Below are 24439 nucleotides of genomic sequence, written 5' to 3'. Positions count from 1 at the left end.
TTCGGTGCACTCACAGACTTACGTAACGCCACGTTTTCCCACCTTCTAGCTATATGTAGCTTGGTTGCAAAAAGAAAGCCTTCTACACGACTAAATTTTTACGTTTCCGCATTCTTTTCACTGCATTCTCTTTTTATAAAACCTCCAGCAAAAGCTTTACGAAGACATGCAACTAAGTTGGTAGAACAGTGGGGTCATCAATAATTTAGACGCCTTAAAGGAAGACGTTGAAAACATTTTGCTCGAGCATCTCGGTAAAAATACAGCAACTCGCGTCAGCTTCTGTCCTATACAGCTTTTCGTCTTTTGTCTAGACAATGGGCCGTGAGTTACTTTTATACGAGCATCCACTTTAAATAGCAACTCTCAGAAAGTCCTCGCGCTTAAGGTCACAAATATATAGGCCACGTTTCACAAGTGACAAACCGTGGAACGCAGACACGAAAACAGGAAACGTATGCGTAAGCTTCGCTCACCAGCAGCGCTTTACTCATTCGCTAGACACTATAATGTGTAGTGGGTAGAAAATATGCATTCAGGTAGCGATACATCAGTAGATACACGTTCCAGGCAAGACTTGACGCATTTGATTCAGCTTACAACCCGGGGAAAAGGATAGGAGCGGCCTTTCTTTTTCAAAAATTTGCTTTTAGCTGACAATGATCGGTAAAGGAAACATTACCAAAGAGCTATAGACTATTATTGGGGACTGAGCTGTAAGCTTGCATGCGCTGCTGTACCGAACTTACCTTAATAAGTCATGGTCACAAGTGTTGCTCCACATATTGCCCGCTGGCGAGGCGAAAACTGGTATGGTATGATGAACTTTATTCGGGTCCTGAAGATCAACCCTAAGTTGACGCAGGCGGCTGCTGGAATGTTCAGTAGCGGGTTCGCACATGGTGAGTGAGTCTCCGCTCGGAACTTTGATCTTATCCCGGTGCGGTGACTGCGAATGAAGGGATTTGTAGGCTGACTGATGCTTTTGTGTAGTACTCTTTACGGAGTAAGTTTGTGACTGTGACTCGCAGTAACTCCGCACCCTAATGACGTTATCAGTGAAGGCCAATGCTATTTTGTGCTCGGATGTTAAGTGTGCTCACTCTTAATCACTTGCACAGTTACTTAACTCCACGATGTTTTACCCCGGGAAGGCTGCTTGTAGGGAATTTCGTTAACTACGTTAGATACAAGTGCTGTTGTCAGTGAAGGATCTCGAGTTACGCAGGTATGTTTCAGTGCGAACAAAACGAACTTGTGAATTAAGTACTCGCCAAAATGTGAGCGGTCATCACTGCGTAGGAAAGCACACTGCACGAAAAAACGGCTCATCTGAAGCAATATACGATGAACAGAAAATTCGAAATTTTGGTTAAATATATAACTCTTACAATGCATGACGTGCGGAATGTGCAAAGGAAAAAGTCAGAACCCTTACTCACAGAATCGTCAAAAACATGAAATTCCACATAAATCTATGCCCATGGCAAATAATATACGCGCCATAAATTCACATCACTAATAGTTACTCCGTGCATAGCTACTGATCCGATAACACTGATAGGCTGGTTTTCCCCAGCTACCGAAGTGTCTGGGTGGACGTTGTCACACAACCTCTGAATGGGCCACAGAATCACACAGTCTCGCTGATTTTCTGATGAATGACGAATCACGCATTACACAGTCACAAGCTGCCGCACAACGCTGTACCACGCATAAGCAGCGTAGTGGCCCCTTTACAGTGGGTGTATTTATAGGGCTGTACCCAAGAAGGTTTCTTTTAGTGAAGAGTCGCTTATCCACCTAGCCAAGTGTAGTTGAGAGCTAGGCTTTTTACTGGTTTAAACGTGGGCATTCGCAAATAAAGCACACAGAAAGAGTAACGAAATCTGCACTCGACCATCTCAGTGACAACGGTACACTCTTGAAAGAGCAACTAGAAGCCATAGCCATAGACATGTAAGAAAATAACAGGATTGTCTTTGGGAGCCACTTGGACTATTAGCTTGTACTTCAATGTTCGAAGCATGATAAAAACAAAACAAACCAAATTCGCGGATTTAGACTCAAGCATTTGTTTTTTTACGACACAGCTGTCAGCTTCGGGGTTTGCCGTGTGTCGCAGATAGAAAATAATAGTCATCATGAACCGCCACGCGCACTCTTCAACCTCTTATGCTTCGCTCCCAAAACACATGCACCGATTTCTCCTGCGGGAGATGCAATAATTCTGATACGAGTACGAAGAGCAAGAGAAAGGAAGCGAAAAATATAGCAAAAGAGAGAAATTCTTGCCGGAAAAAAAAATTATTGGCTAGGCGTAATTCGAAACCGCGTACCCACGATCAGAAGGCGAGCGCCTCCACCACTCGGCTATCCAGGCACGCGAGCAGAGCGTAGCATAGCCTTGTGTAGTATACTATAATATGGAGGTGGGGAAGGGAAGTGAGGGTGAGAAGGATGACAAGGAGGGGGGGAGATTAGTGCAGAGAGAGAAACAAAGAGATAGGAATGAAGAGAAAGAGAGAAATACATAGAAATAAGGGGAAGAAGAGAAAAAATAGAAAGACAGAGAAAGAAACAGGCATAAAGAGAACGTGATAGAAAGACACAAAGAAAAAAAGATATAGAGAAAAAGAGAACAAACATAGTATAGTATAGTATAGTATAGTATAGTATAGTATAGTATAGTATAGTATAGTATAGTATAGTATAGTATAGTATAGTATAGTATAGTATAGTATAGTATAGTATAACAAGGGATGGGAAAGAGAGGGGTGAGAGATTAAACCCTGGCTAAGTCAGGACCAGCTAGGTGCCAACCAGGTCTCCTGTAACCCAGGCTCGCGCGGCTTTGTGCAAGCTGCGATATTTCTTTTTTTTTCTTTTTTTGTAATATGAAGAGCTTTCAAGCTGCTCGTTCACTTGCACTCGGTTGAGTGGCGGTACGGGTGCCTAAACACAATCAGCGTAGTCATTAGCGAGCCCTCTATAAGGTCTATTCGCATGAGACATTACGTTCTCTGAAGGTTAAGCCAGGGGGCGCTTGCGTAAGAAAAGCGGTGTGGTTTCCTTGGAACGGTCGACCACGAACGACCTAGTGCTGGGGAATTCTAGATGGAGTAAGTAGTTCCAGTGAAAAGAGCAAGTGCCTGTGCAAAGAAAAGCGGGTCGTGAGGCTTGAAGAAAGAATCACGATTTATGCAAATTTCCGGGCGACACGAAAACCCCTCAAGACGTGGTCGTGTGCTACGGCTTGACTGAGCTAAGTTTCTCAACTCCGCGAATGTTGTAGTGAGCCGCCGTAGGTCATAAATACTGAAGGTGTCGATGCGACCGTTAGTCATTGGAAGCCATGGCCACTATACGCGCAGGTAATGTGCACCCCGCCGATCAGAACAGTGAGTTCACTCGGTTAAGAGCGTCTGCCACCTTTCCTCTTTAGTCGTGCAGCGCACAGCTGTGAGCGTGGCCTGACCATACCAGTTTTGTCTAGTAATGGGAAAGAAAAAGAAAGAGAGCGTGACAATGCGCCACGAGCAATGCGGACCCCTGCCACACAGTGTGCCTTACGGTGAAAAACGACGCGAACACTTTAGCAACATTATTCGGCATTAAGGCGAAAGCCTTAGATGCCTCATTAAACGCGAAAATTGACCGTCGGCGCGGGCAGCGCCGGCGTCCCGCGCAGGCGGCGTCGACACGAGTGATGCAAGAAATCAGGGCTGGGCAAAGATACTTTGAAATTGTATCGCGATACGATACAAGATACTCAGGCACGAAGTATTTGAGATACAGATACAAGATACCACAACGCCGATTGTATCCGACACGATACATTCCAATTGTTTCTTAAAATACTTCGATACATTCGGAAATTTGTTATTATATATCTGTCTGTACGGTAATATAGCACTAAACGCCGATGCACAAAAATGTTCGCATGAAAGTTTATTAACTGCGACCATTTTTGTTTCATTTGAATGAAATGTCTGTTAGTATCTCAAAAGTTTTGTATTTCTTGCTGAAGGTATCTCACTTTCGTTCTGAAACAAGTTATTGGGGTTGCTTTAGCTGTATATCATGACAGCTCTTTATACACTTCGCTGATAACTGCTTTTGCTTGCCGTTTTTGCAATTGGCTGGAGTCTATGCTCTGCTTGTCGACCAGCTAGCGAGATGCGATCTAATCACAAGAACTTCAATAAGAAGCCTCCGCACAATGGTGCAAATACCGTTGTAAAGTTCTACCTTGTCCGTAAACGTAGCACGGTTTTCGCAATACCCGACCACCGGAGAGGTGTACTACATCAGCGAGAAGCTGGAAGCGACATTCTTAATATGTATAGAAACACGATACAGGAGGCACCCCCAAGAGCCGCCTGTATAGCGTTTCTATACTTATTCGCTGTGTTTTATGCGTTTAATTGTTGCGTTTAACGTCCCACAGAACCACGATATGATAATGATAGATGCCGTAGTGGGGGGCTTCAGAAGTTTCGACCACGTGGTGTTATAAAATTTAGATATAAGCACACGGGCATCGAACTGCGGCCGCCGCGACCTACGGGTTAGCAGTCAAGCACCATAACCACTAGGCTACCGCGGCGGGTAACCCCTAATAGCTATGAGAATTAGGCATGGAAGGTAAGACCACAGAAAATTCAGTGTCTATGTAAAAAAGCGTAAACCGACTCGATGAGACGCTCATAAGAAAAATGGAGCATTTTGTATAACAATGTTTCTCCAATCCCTTTGCTAACATCTTTGAGATGGCTGCTGATAATTTGCGTTATTATAATGAAAACTCAATTTCGCTATTTTACTAAGCAGTAAGCAGAATGTTTGTTACTGTATACTCCAAGCACGCGCAGATTATTATATATTTGTTCTCAACGTCGCCTTCACGTAACAGTAAACTTAAATAGAGTATAAGTCTGCAAACAATAGAGGAAATGATGCAGGCAGCTAAAAGTAAGAACAAAGCAGAGATCTCGAGCTTACCTTGCCAGCACGTTAAATACATATTTCCGTAAGCAGACCAGAAAAAAGCAATACAGAAGCATAGGTAATGTATGGGATGGAAAAGGACAGCTTAGAAAGAACTTGTGCTCACAATCCAATTATGATTTTAAAGACTCATTGAATAAAAGAAAAACAGACGTACGCCAAAATAGCTTCTATTAAACGAATGCTTGTTCTGTTAAATCCAGCATCGGTACCAGTGGTGCTATAGGTGTTCGAATCTCGTTTGCATATAAGTCAATCTCATTGCATGTAAGCGAAACTTGCATCGACGAGGTCCTTAAAATCGCCGATGTGTGAAAGCCACGAGACGCAAAGCAACCCTTTTTTTGCTTTCTTCAGGCTTCGTAACGAAGCACAATGCAAGAGAAACTTCGATAACGACACTACAGCGGCATCAAACTTTGTGCAAAAGACACCGCACGCATTGGAATACGTGGAATAGGACAGTGGCTAAGAGCCAAGTGCCATAGCTCTGACACAACTAAAAAGAAAAAAAAAGAATCCGTGAAAACAAAATGTCCTTTGGGCGTAGACGTTCGCGCGTTTGTCTGTCGAGACGACGCGAGCGCCACTACATGACTCTGTTCCCTCAATAGGGAAGCTCAGAGCTCATTCCTGCCGTCGCTGGAAAACTCTGGCGAAAAGATAAAATAATGTCACTGTCTTAAGTTTTACTCTGGCGGCTTAGTGGGAGCAATATCGGCTTGAGAAGCGGAGTTCAGTCAACGTTTATTGTTTCACATCGTGGTGTTGCGATCGCAGTATCTTGTATCTTAAGATACACGATACATTCTTCAATGTATCGGAAATACAGATACTGATACACGTCTCGCGAGACGTATCGCTATACAGATACAAGATACCCAGAGAGTATCTAAGATAGTATCGAAGATACATGTATCTTCGATACTGCCCAGCACTGCAAGAAATAATCATCACGTGATGGCGTCACAGATCGCCAAAATTCGGTACGTCATCATGACGCCACTATGACGGCAAGATGACCTCACATGATGACATCATCATTAGGCATCGTCGCTTGGTCAAAAGTGGGCCGATCACGAAGGCAGTGCAAAACCAGGTGAGGTGAAGAAAGCTTGCAATGTCTCCTATCCTGGGTACAGCGCAATACCACGTTAGGTTCAGAAAACTTTCGGAAGCGGTGAGGGGGAAGAACAATGCATTGACTGAGAAGAAAAAGGCCCTGAGTAGTCTGTGGAAGCAGACTAGATAAAGAAATCCAGCGCTAATGACGTTCTTGCGTAGCAATACTTGTAGTTCTAAATCCTGCGCTAAATGCAGCTGCACTACTGTCAAACCTGAGGAAGTGCGGAGCATGGGCACCCAGCGATCACCGTCTGTAGATTGCCCACTGCTCCGTTTACCGAACTGTCGATGACGTCAATGTTGGAGGTAGACATGTAGGCTTTCCCCGGCACCGAGTAGAATCTTGTTAGGGAGGTTCGCAAACTCGGTGTGCGACATGCGCGCTACTTTTTACTGCGCTTTATCGACTTCCTGCTTGCTACAGCAGTTGAGATACGTGTCGTATGCAGCGAGTTCCGTCAGGTTGTTTCTTCCTTCAGATGTAGCGACGAAGGCGCCGGAGAAGCGCCGGTGGGAGGAGCAATCGCACGCTTGGCGAGGCGGTAGCGCCCTCTCTTGCTCGGCGTGGGCATGAGCCGCATGTTCCCGAAGCGTTTCTAGCGGTTTTAAGTTAATTATTTCGATTACTTGTTCGTTATTTCTGTTAATTATAATATTTTAGGCCTAGATCGTATATTTTAACCCGGTTTTGAGCACTGCTAGCCCTAGCCTTGTTTTAGACCTGTACTGACCACCTGAGTGTGACCTTGATCACTCCACAAGAGATCTACGGATGGGCGAAATGCTGGACACTTAAAATAAGATGGCTTTCGCCTTCGAGTCGTCTTAGGCGAACGCATAAAGAGCCCTGTAAGTTTTGTTAACTTAAAAAAATAGTAGAACCCCGCTGTTACGTTCCTCACTGTTGCGTTTTGCTTGGCGTGGATTCATCATCGTCGTTATTTGTCGGAGGAGTTCGCGCGGTTCATGGTTGGGCTCGTCGCGCTGGTCGTGTTTCGTGTGCTTAGTTTTTTTTTTTCACGCCTACGACTGTTGGGGACAAAATAATCACGTACGTTGATTAAATTTCTCTGTGACCCCATTCTCAGTTCCACGCTTCTATCCGTCGACTATATCTTAGATGAGTGCGCGAATGCGTGCACCAGTGACGAAGTTTAGGAGTTGGTGGAGCAGGGGTAATTTTCTTCGACGGTCGCTTTTGGGGGTACTTTCACGAGGCGTTCGACCATCTACTACGCGCCACAGTGGTCCGAGACTAGGCTAACGGTGCTACTTGATCGCTCGGAGACACCGACGCATCCGGTGAGAATCTTGCGAAGTCATCGCCAAAAGGGACCGCTTGTCAGGTGTTGGCTGTGGTGGCACTACATTTAATAAAGGTATGCGACACTGCAGGTGCTTCAAAAGCTGTTCGTGCTGCCGGAGCATATACGTGAACGCACCAGGCAAAGTTGCACGGGTTTTTTTCAAGCGCAAGAATTGAAATGAAATTCTTTAGCAGTAAATAATTATCTTCTTTTTCTGTTTTTCGGCTCTTGCCTCTCCAGGCTCCCATGTTTATTTCTCACGACCTTTTCAAAAACATATCGACAGGGTTCTACTGTATTTCGTATATTCCACCTAATCAAGAGCCAAATCCCTGTCTGCACTTAAAGCTTCATGTGTAATATAGGAGACACTTACACTGTTACATGCTCATGTAAAAAGGCTGAAGAAGGCACTGGGAACTTTCCCCTACACTGAAAAAACTGTGTCGCTCCAACTAAGGTTTTGAAAACTGAACTCGCTACAGTGAGCTGGTCCGTACGTTATTAAAACAACTACACTATAGCGGCAGAGCAGCAGTCGTCATACACCTGCGGCGGCCGAACCATATGTTACGTGCACCTAAGTGACACGGGTCGACAACCCGAATAAAATATAGCTGAAGCCTCAAAAATGCTGCGTCGCCATTTAGTTCGGCCATTTGCCTGTCACTACAGTGCACTTGTTCAAGTGATAGGCCCATCACATACCGTAGTGATAATAATTGTTCTGGTTTAACGTCCCAGAACCACATTATGATTATAAGAGACGCCGTAGTTGAGGACTCCGGAAATTTTAACCTCTTGGGGTTCTTTAACGTGCACCTAAATCTAAGCACACGGGCCTCAAGCGTTTTCGCCTCCATATCACCGTAGTGAGCACTTTTGAAGACGCTTACCTGCTTTTGATACGCTGCCACTATCACTAGGAAAATTTTTGGGCCCATGGCCATAGAAAAATTGCAAACCATCACTGCACGCGCATTACTAAAATTTTTTGCGGAATAAAAAATACAAAGGTACGTTAATTTATTTTGCTAGTAAGAATGACGTTGCCATGACGACTGACACGAGGGGCCTAGCAAAGGAGCGCGTTCTACATCTCCACTTAAAAACTGCAATAAATTGCCTCTTAACCGTCTGCTTCCCATAACTCTTGAAATCGATGGTTAATTTATTTATGTGGTTTAATGAATCAAAATAGCTCAGGTTGTGAGAGACGCCGTAGTGTAGAGCTCAGGATAAGTTCTACCATCTATCGTTCTTTAACGAGCACTGACGTTGATCAGTTCGCGGGCCTTTAGCATTTCGTCTACATCGAAATGCGACCGCCACGGCCTGGATCGAACCCACGTCTTTCGGGTCAGCAGCCGAACACCGTAACCACCGAAACACCGCAGCAGTGAATAATTATTCTTGAAAGTGTTCCGTGTGTGTAGGCAAAGTAGTGTTATACTGAGTATGGTCTAACTTGTACATGTGACCTGTACATGTGATACCTACTTATCGGTATCCCTAAAGCGCTCAAATTTCGTGAAGGAGAGGAACGGGAGACTCAATGACTCCTTGTTAATTTCTAAACTTTTATATAGCTGCAACATTCTTGAACTAGGGACGTTGCCGTAGTTACCAACCCCACATATTTGCTCTTCGTCATTGGGACGAATTGTTTACATCTGTGCGCGATCATTCACTACCGCGATGGTAACGTATGGCATGGTTTTTCCTCTCTATGGCGTCTGAGCAGTTTTCTTGTTAGTTACTCCATGACCAACGTGCTTACTGCATGAAGCCCACAAGGCAAACCCTCGACCTCACTATTTTGCTCATGTGACAAGCGTGCACGCGCTGGAAGCGTTGCAGTGATGCTGCTGCAGCCCTACACAAAGTTTGAAGGCGTCTCGCGAAAGATATTTGTACCTGAGCTTCCAGTCAACAGTGGCGGAACATTTTCTCTGCCCACTGTGACTCTAGCGGCGTAAGACTGAAGGCCCATTATGAGCCTTTGTCAAATTCACTGGTCGGTCAGCATCTTTATTTCATTCGGTAGGACCTTCAAGGTCCAAGGACTAATTCACCAGAACCGGGGAGACACAGAAGGGCTCGCACTTCTGGCTGCATACAAAAAAAATTGAAGGAGGCAACCCTAACCCTTGATTTATGGCGTCCGCTACTGACACTCGCACGTCAGCGTTTGTGTGGACTGCTGCATTTCTTGGGCTAACTATGCGTTTCGTCGTATTGAAGAAGTGGATTTCAGAGGCCACGTTGAAAGCAGCGCGTAGTTGAGATCTGCTCCGTCAGGTGCCGCCACTGTCCCAGATGCTCGCAAGAAAACCATATGCTCTTTCAATGAATTCATTCAATAAATTTTCTTTAATTTAGCTGACAGGGAGTTGACCTTTACCCCAATAAATCTATGGTCCGACACCCTATATATCCAACATAATTCTTAGCTTGAATCAGACCCACCAATTTACCAGGTTTATTTTTTTGAAGGACATTTTCTATCATTGGAAAACCAGAAGTGAGGGCTCGACCGAAAGTGCTTAGAGAAGAAAGAAAAAGATGTTGTTAGTTCCTGGTGCCACTGATACATCCCTGAATACTAAGGACGAAGTCGAACAGCGCTCATTTTGACATTTCCCCACTTCCAAACACACGCCCGCGCAGCTGACAAAGGCGCAAAATACAGTGCTTGGGCTGCTGCGATCGAATACGTTTGCCACACCCAACAAAGCTACGTTGCTGGTTCCCAAATCAATACACGAACACTGCCAATTCTAACACCTAAAAACACTCTCACGCATTGTCACAGCATTTAAGAAAAATCCGAGCTTTCACCCTGTACCATCCCATCTCACGGAGCTGTGGGAGATCCTGTTATCGGACTTTCGCCTCTCGGATCAGGTTTTGTTGATCGAGAGAATGGGCGTAGCAAAGGTGGCTCACGGATACTCGTGGCAAGTAAACCACCTTGACATGATCATTTTTGCGCCATTAAAGACATTTTCTCACCTACCTCCACCTAGACAATGGATAAACGCATAACCCATCTTGCCAGCACAAAGCGAAAATCATGGAAGGTGCCAGTGTCTTCTAGTATTGCTAATCAGCGTTGAGCAGCTTTCGTCGAGTAATTCAAGCTAGTGGAGCTAGCAGTTTGTAGACCCCTATCTCTTCTTAGCCGCTATCTTTTCCGTTCCTTTTGCACCTCCTTCATCATCATCATCATCGTCGTCATCATCATCATCTTTAAAACAATTTTCAGGGTCTTTAAGGGGCATTTCGGCATCTGACCGAGGCCGATATACCAGCCACATGCTGGGCATATATAGGGAACGGTCATCAGGCTTCGCTCTTCCATTATACTTAGAGTAAATTCCAGAGAATACTTAGAAGCAAGCTCCAAGCTCTGCAAGCCCAAACACGCACACGTTGCCCATGTCCTATGGAAATACATATAGATTAGAGTAATATACAGAAAGGACAACGTAGAAGCGGATCTTCTCGAGGAGCGGTGGCTAAGGGCTCTGACTAGCTCAGATCTACACGACCAGCTTTGGGCAATCCAGCGTGTTTGGGCCGTGGTGGCCGGTCATCAGGAACGCCTGGCTCAGACCACCCGGGCACATAATGCCCGGGTGGTCTGAGCCAGGGCCGGCAACCTCGCAGGTGCTTTTCTGAATAAAGTTTTTTTTTTCCGTTCGTCCATTTGAACCTATCTCTCTATCAAGAAGAAACTTCAAGTGCAGCCGTGGCCAAAACATTTTTTTTTCTTACGCTCATGTCATTATTTTACTTATATTGTCTGAATATATTTCACAGCTCTGACCTGCAGAAAGAAAGCTCCCTCTGGTGATGACTCACGGAAAGCGAAGCGGACCGAGTACCACGCTCTCAGCAGCAGGGAAGATGTCGCGGCAAGAGCAGAGGACACGAGCTGCAGCCTCCTCCCTGAAGACGACCTGGACAGGCAGCGCGGGCTAACGCTCAAGAGGGATGTGGGATTGCTGAGCGGCATCACATTTCTGCTTGGTTCAATCATAGGTGAACTATGCTCTCCCGTAACTCCCTTCTGGGTGTGTTCATATTAAAGAGAGTCGGACAGGCTGACCACTTTTTTCATCTCGGAAAAAAAGAGGACATACCATAGGGCGATAATGGAGCCTTGAGGTGGCATATAATCGTCGTACAGGCAATGTCACAAAACCAAACTTTGTACAAGGCTAGTTGTCGTTGTAAGGACAGAGAGTGCGTTGAAGAAAAGTCCCCTTGTCAAAGCTTTGGGTCAAGTGACAATAGTTGTGCGGCGGATTTCTCATCAAGCATAGCTTTTTCTTTCCATTTCTTTCTATCTCTTTCTGTCTCTCCATTTCTTTCTTTCTCTTTCTTAGATTCTCTCACTTTCTTTCTCTTTCTGCATTTATTTCTCTTCCTCTTTCTTTCTTTATAGGCTTTGCTTTACTTCCTCTCCTCCTCCTTTCCCTCCTCCTCACCGTCACATCTCTCCTCCTCACCCTCCCTTCCCTTTTTTTACCCCCGTGCTATACGATACTATACAACGCTATGCCATGACCTGTCAGCGTGCCTGGATAGCCGAGTGGTTAAGACGCTCGCCTTCGGTTCATGGGTACGGGGGTTTAGGGAACTTTTCTTCGCCAATTCTCTGCCTTTATATTTTTCTTTCTGTCTCTCTCTTTCTTTCTCTCTTTCCTTTTGCGCCCTCCTCATGACCCTCACATCTTTCCTTCGCTTTGTCCTTCCTCCTTGGTACACACCCGACAAATTTGTGCACGTGTTTTGGGAGCGAAGCAGAAGAGGAGGAAGAGGACGAAGAGATCGCGTGCCGGTTCATGATGATAATTTTGGGTCACGACATTTTACGCCAACTTACAACAGCTTCGTTGCTAAAAGGTGGTCAGTGAGATAGTGCTGTGGACACCTTCGTTTGCGAGCATGCTCAGGGCAAGAAAGACTAAGGTAATGTAAAAGTGGGAGTGGAAAAACAGCAAGGACGGCAAGGAATTGACCAGGACAGACGCTCTGTCCTGTCAATTCCTTTCTTTTCTAAAGGTTTTTATTTTCGCGCATACTTTTGCAATACGTTACACCAACTGGCCCAGCAGACCACTACCTCGAACAATAAGCTACTCGTAATCGACGCCTAGCTGCGCAAATATAATAGCGATTCAACTTTTTGTGCCTATAGCTGCTTCAGACATTGAGAATGCCTCACGAGGATGCATGAACGTATACTTTGAGATGAAACCACGACGTGTCACTCTGAAAAAGAAAATTAGTGAAGTCGTTGCTGCTCAATGCTGTTGTCTGTAATATTAGGAATGTTCACAATAATAGAGAGTTACATTACTACTGACACACCGTTATGTGATGCAACATCGTTTGACAAAAGCAGCAGTTCACCCTCACCCAAACAAATCTGTTATAAATAAGCACTTGGTTATCTTGTTGTTTCAGGCACAGGGATCTTCATAACTCCGGGGAACGTTCTCAAGAACTCAAAGTCTATAGGCGTCGACCTTTCGTTGTGGGCCCTTGGAGGACTAAACGCATTCATAGGTAAATAAAAAAGCACAGACGTCCTTGCTAGCGCCCCCTCCCCCCCATTCAACGAAAAAAAAAATAGAACAAAGTCAGCTACACTGCACCTCGCTACGACATCAAAAAACGTCGTGCAATATCTTCTCTGTCCTAATGTCCAGATCACTCTTTTACATGCCCGAATTGCCCCATTTCTAACGCTCCCCTCGCTAAAAGTATATATGTGTGTGAAACGGGACACGAGCGCTCTTATAGCCCCGGGTGTCCAATCACGGATGGATGAAGCTTTCCTAAGAATGTTGCCTGTGGTGGGCGTGCCAATCACGGATGGAGGAAGCTTTCCTCAGAATGTTGCCTGCGGTGGGCTTGATATCACCTATGTTATCGCAACATGCAAGGCGAAAGCACGGAAGCACCAATTAAAGAAGAAAAGGAGCGGAGGGGAGCAAAGTCCTCTTCTTGCAATATCGTAAATGTACCCGCTATTGGCCTACTTTATTTTATGCATATAGTTTACACCTGGAGTTAACCTTGTGAGACTTCAAATTCCGACCACAACAGTGATATACCTTGTATGCCTCCTTCAGTAGAACTATAGTTCCGTTGCACCTCCCTCTCCTCAAGAAAAAGGGAAATTTGGCAAATAGAAAGCGTGACATGAAGGATAGCGCCGACTGATGAGCATGTGCTATATTGTCCAAAGAAGGAAAGAAGTGTTAATTTCAAGGGCTCGTTTTCTTTGTTATACACAATATTAATGAGAACTAACAGACAATAATGCCAAGGAAAGTATAGGGGATGTTTTTAGTAATAAATGTAAGGTAATTGTGAAGAAAGAAAAGTGGACGAAAAGATAGCTTGCCGCGGGCAGGGACCGAACCTGCGACCTTCGAATAACGCGTCCGATGCTCTACCAACTGAGCTACCGCGGCGGCCATCCCCCCGTCCGCTTTATAGGGTATATATGTGAATTTTAAACGTGGGAGCGTCAGTCAGCGCCGCCAGTAGCCATGACGGCGAGTGTGGAACACTCTTTTTCTTCCTGTTGGCGTCACGTAGCACGTGAACTTATTACGAGCTGGCAGCTGACCAATAATCCCTCGCATACTACCTGAACGCATCAAGTCTGCCAGAACGAGACCCTCGCTATGAATGAAGGAAAGAAGTGTTAATTTCAAGGGCTCGTTTTCTTTGTTATACACAATATTAATGAGAACTAAGAGACAATAATGCCAAGGAAAGTATAGGGGATGTTTTTAGTAATAAATGTAAGGTAATTGTGAAGAAAGAAAAGTGGACGAAAAGATAGCTTGCCGCGGGCAGGGACCGAACCTGCGACCTTCGAATAACGCGTCCGATGCTCTACCAACTGAGCTACCGCGGCGGCCATCCCCCCGTCCACTTTATAGGGTATATGTGTGAATTTTAAACGTGGGAGCGTCAGTCAGCGCCACCAAAGAACCAACACGCAGTACATGCTGCCATAGGCGTGCGCAGGGTTCCCCATTAGGGGGGGGGCAATGGTCGTCGCAGCGCCCCCCACCCTTCTAAGTCAATGTATGGGGCAGATTTTGCGCCCCCCCCCTGTTATGTGACTGGAAGGGTCAATGTACGGGGCAGATTTTGCGCACCCCCTCTTAGGTAATTAGGGGGGGCGGCCGCCCCCCCCTGCCCCCCCTGTGCGCACGCCTATGCATGCTGCCTACCTGCCAAACACCACTCCACAAACTGGAGTCCTTCTTTGGACGATTAGTCATAAGTAGAGGCCGTATATTTAGGCACTAAAAAAGCACGTTTTAGGCGCCAAAAATAGGCAGGCAAAACATTTTAGGCCTCTAATATCGTAAAGATGGGCACAATAAACTTTTACATAAAAGCAAATAATTTCAAAGGAAGACGTGCGCGACGTCTATTTACGACAGAACAAGAAATGTTACTGTTTAAGGTGCCCCACAGGCACCAACAGTTGAACGCAGCCGTTCAATTGTCCTTTGTCACGCACGCTTTGCAGAACACGGTATCTCCGCGTCAAGTGTGAGTTAAGTCTCCACTGTCGAATCAGCACACACCTCTGTGCCTTTATTTACGGAATGTCTGAGAGGGCAGAGAAGGAGCAGACAAGGAGGGGATTCTTACTATTGGCCGGGTCGAATCGCGTAGAATCAGTTTCTCCGCAGGCGGTGAACACCTTAACCCTTTGACTACCAAGCTTTTTTTAACAAAAACAATACAAAAATACAATTTTTTCCTTCGCCGATTCTATTATATACGTGTCTTAAAACAATTAAACAACTATTGAAAGGCGCTTTATTCGCAAAAGACAAACAAAATATTTTTTTTTGAAATATGCAGAGGATTGGCTTCGCTGCACTGGACCGCGGAAAGTGCTCTAACCTCTCCTGTCTTCGGTGCAGAAAATGTCCCTGAAATAAAAAAAGATGGTTGATCCCTCCTTCATAGGAATCGGAATAACACGAAAGAAAAGCGTGCCCACAGAAGTAACTGAATATTTACAGAAGTAACTGAATTGATGTAAGAGTGTTTGCACAATCTATATTGATGTCTGACAGCTATAGCACCGTTTACCGTGTAGTTAGCTTTAGGTCCACGTTAGTGAACCCCAGGTGGTCGAAATTTTCGGAGCCCTCCCCTACGGCGTCCCTCATAATCACATCGTGCATTTGGGACGTTAAACCGCAATTATTATTATTATTATTATTATTATTATTATTATTATTATTATTATAGCACCGTTTAACGTGGATGCACCGACTTCGATGATTGGTGGTACATCTCCATCCCGACGACTAACGTCCATGTTAAATGATTAAACAAACCCTTGTGGTAGCTGTAGTAGTTAACGGTGAAAGCGTAATCAGAAAACGAGGTGTGATAGCCAGAAGAGTGTCGCATATTGGACGCTGAACTTGGTCGCCATCCCGCGGCACGTTAAAATGTGACTGGACTACCAGTCCGACCACGGCCGGACTAGAGGGAAACGCAAAGCCCGTCCTGCCGCCCCGGTAGCCCAGCCGCTATTTTTGTCGGGGCGATCGCGTCAGCTGTGAACGCGGTGTTACAGCCAGGTGAGGCAGGCGCGCGTCGCAGAGATTTGGATTAGCGTGATGCTATGAGCGAGGCCGACGCTTTTACAACGCTTGGTCTAAGATCGCCACCTCGCGGTGTGTTAAGGCATTGACAAAATTGAACTTCTATTGAAAACGCGCCGAACGCGACGGACGTGTAACGCGTTGCAGGTGCTAATCGCGGAGGCCACAGTAATGACGAATTACTTTACTTTACGGCTCCCAGAGGGCAACACCACCCCGCCGGCGGGGAGAGTGGTAGTTATAAAAGGCGCGTTGGTAAAGCCTATAGAGTCTGTGGATAGCGTGCCCGGCATCTGTTGTTGCGGACCGAGCGGTCGTGGGTTCGATCCCCATTGATGGAGCTTTTTTTCTTTGACATATGATCGTGTAAATTTTTTCTACGTCATTTCCGTGACGGAAATACGTCACTGAAGTCTTGGTGGACCCCGGCATAAAACACTTTCGTGTTAAAAAATAAGTGCAGGTACAAGGGAGCCCGTCAAAAAATTGGCCGCGTATCTGCGTGCTTCGCTGCAAATGTCGTCGAAAGACGATAGCCTTGTGCCGGACGTACTGCGTTAGTCCTCCTCCTCTATGTTGAACCGCCGTATCTGGCTCATAGCGTCGCATTTCCAGCGCAGCCTAAGAAACACTAGCATTTTCAGCGCAGCCGAAGAAATATTCGGCGTTTTAGAATTACTTATCTACGCATTTTTTAGTAAAGGAACACACCACCTAATACTTACGTATTGATGTTGCGCCTCAGATATGCGTAATATTTGCTTTTTGATCGGCAATGCTCACAAGCATGAACGGCCGTACCAGTTCAAGATGGGTGGGCGTTCAGAGAGTGGTTAAACATTGGCTGGGTGGCTAAATCGGGTGACATACAGACAAACAGACAGACACACACACGCACAGACAGACCGAAATTTCTGCGTTTAAGTTCTCCAAGAAAGACTATCGTCTTTAAAAAAAGTTTTCGACGCGTCGGTGGGGGTTTGTTTACACCTGTCGGCGTCTAAGCCGAAACGTTGGGACGCGGTACTCGTCCGAATCCGATGATTTAGTAAAAATATGCTCCTCTGTGCAGTCGCTGCTTCACTCGCAAGAGAGCTGAAGTTATTAATTCCACAAAACCTCGGCGAACAAGCGTTTTCTTTTCTTTTCTGAAAAAAGCTGGTGCCCGTACGCGTGGTCCAGAGGAGGACGCCATTTTCTAATTCCGGTTGCCACAATTCAGTACTTTCTCGACCAAAATGCATGCTTTGATAGGGTTTTATAAATTTTTTACTGCGCCAGCTGTTCAAGCCAAATAGAACACAGCAAAATGAATCAGGGTAGTTTAATTTCTCTGCCCGAAAACGCCTCTTTCAGCGTGGACGAGCTCAGCTCGTTTTCGGTAGGGAAAGGGTTGAAAACGAAACTATAAACTCAACAAACTCCGCCTGCACATCACAGTTTTCTGTCTTCATTTGCTCTTCACTCTTACCTGATGGCTCTCCGCAATTTCGTATTCGCCCACCGCTCGCGCCATGCCAGCGCGGCGGCGTATGCTCGCCGGTGCGTCCCATTTCACTGCTGCTAGCGGTTGTTTCCGGGTGTTAAACTAGAGGAGTAGGTTGAACGCCATGGAGTTCCGAACAGTCATTGTTGCGCGGTAAAATGAATAACGGGCTCAATCTGCACCCGAAAGGGAAACTTGAGGCTAAATAGTGTTCATATAGGCGCCGATTTTGAAAATAGGCATTTATAGGCACTTATAGGCATATAGGCACGAACGCCAAAACAAAGGCATATATGTGCGCTACAAAAACACTATAAAAGTCCTCCTTACCCTCTAATTCATGCTCATATATCAAAATGCCGCGATAGGAGCTTAAGAAACGAAATAGGCATTTGCCTACAATCCGGTCTCTAATACGAGTAGATGGCATGCCGACTTGAGAAATTAAGGCCGAAATAACTAACTCCAAAGCCTTGGTGGACTTCCTATAGGGTGCGGGGTAGCATTCATGTACCATTTGTTTTCTTTTCTTCCTACGCCATAGCGTTCCTAATCATCAAAGTGAAGTAAGCTCCTAAGGAATTCGCCTATGAATAACGGGCAGAATCCCGCTTGGTTTTCCATCTCGGGAGCTATTAGGACAGAAAAACATCAGAACGAAGCCCTAGCATATCAGAACAATGCCAAGTACAAATGGTCAGTAAGGATGAAAAACCAAACTGAGAGAAGCAGTCATGTAACTAATCACTTCGTTTTACTTCCTCAGGTGGGCTTTGCGCTGCCGAAATGGGCGCACTACTACCGTCATCTGGCGGCGACTACGCGTTCTACCTTGTCGCCGGCAGGCCGTACGGAGAGTATGGCGACGTACCGGCCTTTCTTTTTGCCTGGACACTCTTTTTCATGGATCCTGCAACCACGACTATACAAGGCCTGACATTCGCGGCTTACGTGCTTAGCCTGCCGTACCCGGACTGCGCGCCGCCTTACGAAGTGAAAGTATTGGTTACCTGCCTTTTCATCAGTAAGTGGTCATCAATGTAGGGACGTCAATCTATCTGCTTCGCACTAGTGGGCGTCACCGATTATCAGTCCCCGACAGCCTTAGACTGCCCGAGTTGCTGAATATGCAACGCTCATTGGCTAAAGGCCCCACCTTCAGCAGTCCGCGGCCGTCAGGGACGGGTAATCGAAGGCACTCTCTATCCTACCACAGTTCATTACGGAACATTACTCTAGAAGCGCGCAATGAAAGCGTGTGTGATGAAGATACAGTTGATAAATGTTAATCTACTGATTTGATTACTGAATATCTTTGCGCAGCTGTTTGTAAGGCAGTGCATTGAGTACCGACCGGGACGGACGCATATCGATGTGATGTGAACGCAGAAGCGACCGTGTACGCAGATATCGGCACATGTTGAGGAACACAATTTGATCAGTATCAATTCAGTGCCGGCCACTGCGGTTTGCTTTAGAATGAAATCGCACTTTTGACACATAAGACCCCAGTATGAAGCCGCGAATATTTTGTCTGAAGCAGTGAAAATATCTCAAAACAAATGATGCAATAACTGCAAGACTTTGCGTTGGCTCTGTCACCAATAGTGACAAACAGAAAAAAAACAGAAGCAACAGAAAATGCAAAGACCTCTAAAAAAATTGCAGGACTCATGAGCATCGACTTATATAGTGGAACGCGATAACGCAATAGGTCCCCGTTCACACCGCCTTCTGATTCGATTTCGATGCTTCGCTTCTCAGTGGACACTTCAATCGTGATGCGAGCAAATTTAAGGAACGTCTGTACAGGTAACATTGGCCGTTTTAAGCTCTGCTAGAATGGTTACTGGAAGTACAGTTGCGGAGTGTCCACTACAGCATAATTCTTTCATTTTGCGAATTAGCGATCTACGCTCTATGCGTCCGCGAGGCAATACGCACACCTACGGAGTTGCACACTTCGTTAATGCCGTGCCTGATGATGAGGATAAGTTGTGGCGTAGCTCTGTGTAATAGGTGGGCCTTTAATCTACCCACTCGCTGTGCTTTTCACGTGATGTGGCGCCTGGTGCGATTCTACGCTTCGGCCACGCTATATTGCATGTATTAACGCGACCCATAGCACGACATGGCGCCTGCATAGGGTCTTTTTCCGCACCTCCTTCAAGCACAGGCGTGGCTCAGTGGTAGAACACCTGACTGCAACGCAGAGGGTCTGGGTTTGATTTCAACTTGAACCCGTGTTTTATATTTGCATCCATCCAGACTTTTCGCTCAGAACCAACGCCGCCAACGTGGACACCGGAATGTCTGAGACACAGGCTCTTTAACGCTACCTCGTTAAAACGATGGATGGCTGGGAAACACGTATATTTTCAGCAACGATCCGCACAATCGGCAGCAAACATCAAGCACTCCCAATTTTTTTTTGAAAGCTGCTATCAGAAGCATTGAATACATTTGACTTATATGCTCATTTAGGTTCCAATACGTCTCATCCATCTTTATTCACGGCCGAATTCTCGCTCTCTCGAGACTGGGGAAAGGAGGTACGTGCTGAATATGGACATCAAAATAAATGTTGGTGTGTGTCGTAATACGCGGCACGCTATAGAGTTGGTTCTGGCTGAATTCTATAATGCTATTTGTTGAGTTATTGTGAATGAGGTATACCAGCAATGATTTAAAAAAGCTTCCTTCGTGAAGATTGATTAGCCTTCTCGATTTGACATATTTTCAGCTTTCGCGACAGCGGTCAACTGCTTCTCGGTGAAGACGTCCACAAAAGTGCAAGATGTCTTATCCGGACTCAAGTGCGCTTTTCTCTACGCCGTGATTATTACTGGGGCAATATACTCATTTTATGGCAAGTTTATAATTCAACTAAATCAATTAGCTTCACTCACTGCGTTATGTATGAACAGATGCTGATATTACTTTTTGTTCTTGTTCTTACACACAATCAGGAAATCACATCTGGGATTCACAGCCTTTGGGAAACCTACCCCCCTCGACCGGAGACCTCGCGTCGGCTATGTATTCTGCACTGTACTGCTACGGTGGCTGGTACGGCCCTTTCTGCATAAGTTTAAGCATGTGAGACACGCTAAGTATTATTCAGCGAAAAAAAATTTGAGAAAGTATGGCTCCGCCAAGCATCGCATTACTGTACAAAAGCACATTGGAGAGTTGCGTTAGGCGATGCTACGCCGTTGTTAAACAAGTCAAATTTTATAGTAGGCCACCAAAATAGGTGGGCCACGATAACCTTCACTAAACATGAACCATAATCGGACAGTTCGGTTTGCCTTAGATGGCTCCCGAGCAACCATTTCACGAGAATGTCACACGAAGCACGTAATGTCAAATTTACGCCACGTCATTCTCTCAAAGCAAACAATTATTGTATCAATACTCGTAAATACGCCAATGCAAGTTTACTATAAAACAATCGCCAACGCAATTCATGTACGTGACGAGTAAAGGCGTGCTAAACGCGTGCGCAGCATCACCGAGCATAATGAAACGGTGTACTGCAACACCTTCTTGCTTAAATCTTGCGTCCAAACCGCCTGATTCAAAGGTAATTGGATCTTACGATGATAGGTGAGCTTCAAGTGGTTTGAAGATTGATTATCAGTTGTTTGCGCGGTGACAACTTCTATTTCACCTTGCAGGAACGCCATCAACTGCGTCGCCGAGGAAGTGAAGAACCCTGGCCGTAACATTCCAATCGCCATTGCAGTTAGCGTCGCCCTCACTGCGACCATATATTTACTAACTAATCTCGCCTTCTTCGTCGTTCTGGACACGGACACCATAGCGAGTGCCGACGCCGTCGCTGTCACATTCGTACGCGCCACGTGGGGCCAAAGAATGGCCAACGTCATGCCCGTCGTAATTGGGATGACCGTGTTCGGGACGACCTGCGCCAACGTGGTGACTTCTTCGAGAGTGTTCTTCGCAGCCAGCCGCCAGGGTCACCTAGCCCGTGTCATGTCATACGTGCACGTCGACAGCTCCGTGCCGCTGCTAGCCATGGTGGTCCGCTGCCTGTTGTCCCTGGCCTTTACCCTGGTCGGCTCGGTGCACTTCCTGATCGAAGTGAGCATCCTTCTGGGTAACGTACTCGACGCGGCGAGCGTCGCGAGCTTGCTCCTCCTGCGTCGCTCCATGCCCGACGCCCCGAGACCCTACCGAGTGCCTACCGTCATCGCTGTGCTAAGACTCGTCGTGTGCCTCGTTCTGGCCGCCATGACACTCGTCCAAGTTCGGCGGTACGTGTACCAGTACGCGTTGGTGGCGATAGCGTTCGCGACGGGGGCCGTCTACTACTATCTCTTTGTGAGGAAGAAGTTCCGGCTTCGTGGATGCGAGAGGATCGCGGTGTTTCTGCAGAAGTGCTTCAAGTCGGCTCCATGCTCTAATGAATTGGAAAGGCTCGATGACTCTGTCGTTGTGGAATGGAAGTAGTGCACGTGTGTGAATAGTGTGAACTAGCTGGACGTACATGGTGTGTATTTATTTCAAGAAATGACATTGAATGCCCTATTTTAGTAAGATCTCAATATGATTAGTGTTTTCTGATATCGCGGGACAAGTGCCTTTGTTATCATAAAACAGTCTTTCATTTGAAACCACCGACAGTCACGCCACCTGTTGCGCACAATAGTCGAGGCTGTTGCGCATCGGAGTTGAGGCTGTTGTTTCAAAACTGTCTGCTCCCATAAGAATACAAGGCGCAGAATTACATATGCTGGAAAATAGGTGTAGAATACAACAGCGCATTTGTAACCGCAACAAATGTACAGTGTGTGCGAAGTATCTGGAATACATATTTCTATTGACGTATATATACATCGACAACCGTGTTGTGTCTATACCCTCGAGTTTTTTTTTTCATAACCTGCCTATCATACGACGTGTGCAATAATTCCATAGTAGTTGCCTGTACCACACCAGCATTGATTTCTATTGAGTGATCAAGAAACGCTCAGCGCAAGGTTGACAGCAATGTTGTAATTTGGAAAGCCCAATTAGTGCAAGAGCTCAACTTGGCGGAACGCTTTGCTTGGGCTTAAATGGTGTGCCAATACACTTGGATTTGCATGAGTACAATCGTAAATGGTGGCGCTGATATACTTCAATGACGTCTGCAAACACAAATCTCAGGTATATATATATATTGAAACTGACAGCACATATATGTTACAGGACCGATATATAAGCGGTCTTTTCTTTAAAGGTCCCGACAACTGGCCAGAACGTGCGATTCGATCCCGGTGGAAATGAAAGGACCATGGATTAGAGTGACAGATTCAAGCGTTCTTTTCGAGAGCTGAGTAGGCTTAATATTTTAGATGCGAAGCAGCTCTTTGACTCACGTGTATAACGCCGTACGTTACGTGCGTCCGCACGAATGCGCCGCAACGCGTTCCCCTCGCCGTAGGTGTTGAAGCGTTGCCAAGTAGGTCACGCCACAGCTTTGCGTTGACGTCACGCTCCCCTCGCACGCTTCCCTCGCAGGTGTGCGCTGACGTCACTCTCTCCCTCTCCCGCAGCATGCTGGCCGTAGCGCCCGCAGCTGCCGGCTGCTCCGCCCGCTCGCAACACCTCTGAACCTGTCACTTCTCTCTCGCTTCACCTGTGGTAGTCAAGGGGAAACGCGTGCCTGCTCCGGTCCAGCGCCCGTGTCTCGACTCTGAAGAAACAACGACCACGAAGTCTTGCCAAACGCTTTGATGAAACTTACACGAAACCCGACCCGCCTCCCGTGTCCTTGCGTTTCAAACAAATGTTTACTCGAGTAAACGCTACGCCGGGTTTCCCTTCAAACCGTTCTTCCAGCACCCACGTCGACGCCCGTTTCAACCGGGTCAACGCCGTGCGCACCGCTGCTGCTTCGCATCCCATCAGGGTTCCCTTCGGGGAGATGATCCAAGTTTTTTTATTGCGATAGCAATTATATGAACACTCTCGGCGGCCGTCGCCGCCACGTCCCGTATATGTGTATGCATGTATATATACATAAAAGCTACAAAAATAATTCAGAAGGAAAAAATTTGAAGCGCGTGATCGGGGATTCGAACCGACAACCCCTCGCTCCGCAGGCTGCCTTAGACAATTACGCCATGCGTCTTTTTTTCTGATTACCGGTTTCTTTACACAGCACAAGCATCACCAGCAGACACTTCTTAAAATAATACACACAATTTCAAGAATGCCAAGACAGTCGACAAACCTATGAGTTGTTACATTCCTAAAATTCCTTTAGGTAAGCCAGGGGCTCAACCCTGGAAAGCCAGCCAGGAACCAAGTCTTGTTGTTTGGGTACATCAATGTACTGACCAATGCTATCGCGAAAACGTGCGCGCGCAGGTCGCCTGTCAAGGTCGCAGTGGAAACCGGCCATTCTAGACCGCAATAGATAATGGATGCCAAGATGCATTATTAGAACGAAAGGCAGCCCATCCTCATATTCTATTGAAAAAACCAGATTCCAAGTCAGTGCAAGAGAAGTTCTTTTTTTAGGCTTCTCTGCCAAAACGCCCCGGAAATACACCCGTTCCCAACAGTGCAAAAATACATGACCTATTTCTTCGGCCTTCTTCATATAAAACAATCTGAACCCTACGGCATATACCATCATCGAACTTCTAAAAAAAGTCCGAACCGGCAAGGTGCACGAATTTACCTAAAAAAAGGTTTTTACGTTTGGCTGAATTTTCATTTTCTTAGCACGTTTGAGAACATCGTTGCCCTAGCCCCCACTATTTAATAACCTCTACATATGTACCTGAAAATCATGTCGCATATGCCTTGATTCAATTCCTTTC

General features: G+C 46.1%; 1 protein-coding gene across 1 annotated transcript; it reads left to right on the top strand.

Annotated features, from left to right (window-relative positions):
* Window positions 1-820: 820 nt before the first annotated feature.
* LOC119402147 (large neutral amino acids transporter small subunit 1) lies at window positions 821-22703 on the top strand. The gene is made up of 7 exons (XM_049418285.1): window positions 821-902; window positions 11268-11489; window positions 12921-13022; window positions 18367-18624; window positions 20344-20517; window positions 20567-20669; window positions 21281-22703. Exons 1-7 carry the CDS (start codon window positions 821-823, stop codon window positions 22074-22076), a joined length of 1737 nt encoding a protein of 578 aa, XP_049274242.1. The 3' UTR covers window positions 22077-22703.
* Window positions 22704-24439: the final 1736 nt, after the last annotated feature.

The sequence above is a fragment of the Rhipicephalus sanguineus genome, chromosome 8 (genome assembly GCF_013339695.2).
Source record: "Rhipicephalus sanguineus isolate Rsan-2018 chromosome 8, BIME_Rsan_1.4, whole genome shotgun sequence".
Classification (NCBI taxonomy): Eukaryota; Metazoa; Arthropoda; class Arachnida; order Ixodida; family Ixodidae; genus Rhipicephalus; species Rhipicephalus sanguineus.
Note: the sequence above shows the minus strand (reverse complement) of the source record. Positions and strands in the feature narration are given on the sequence as shown.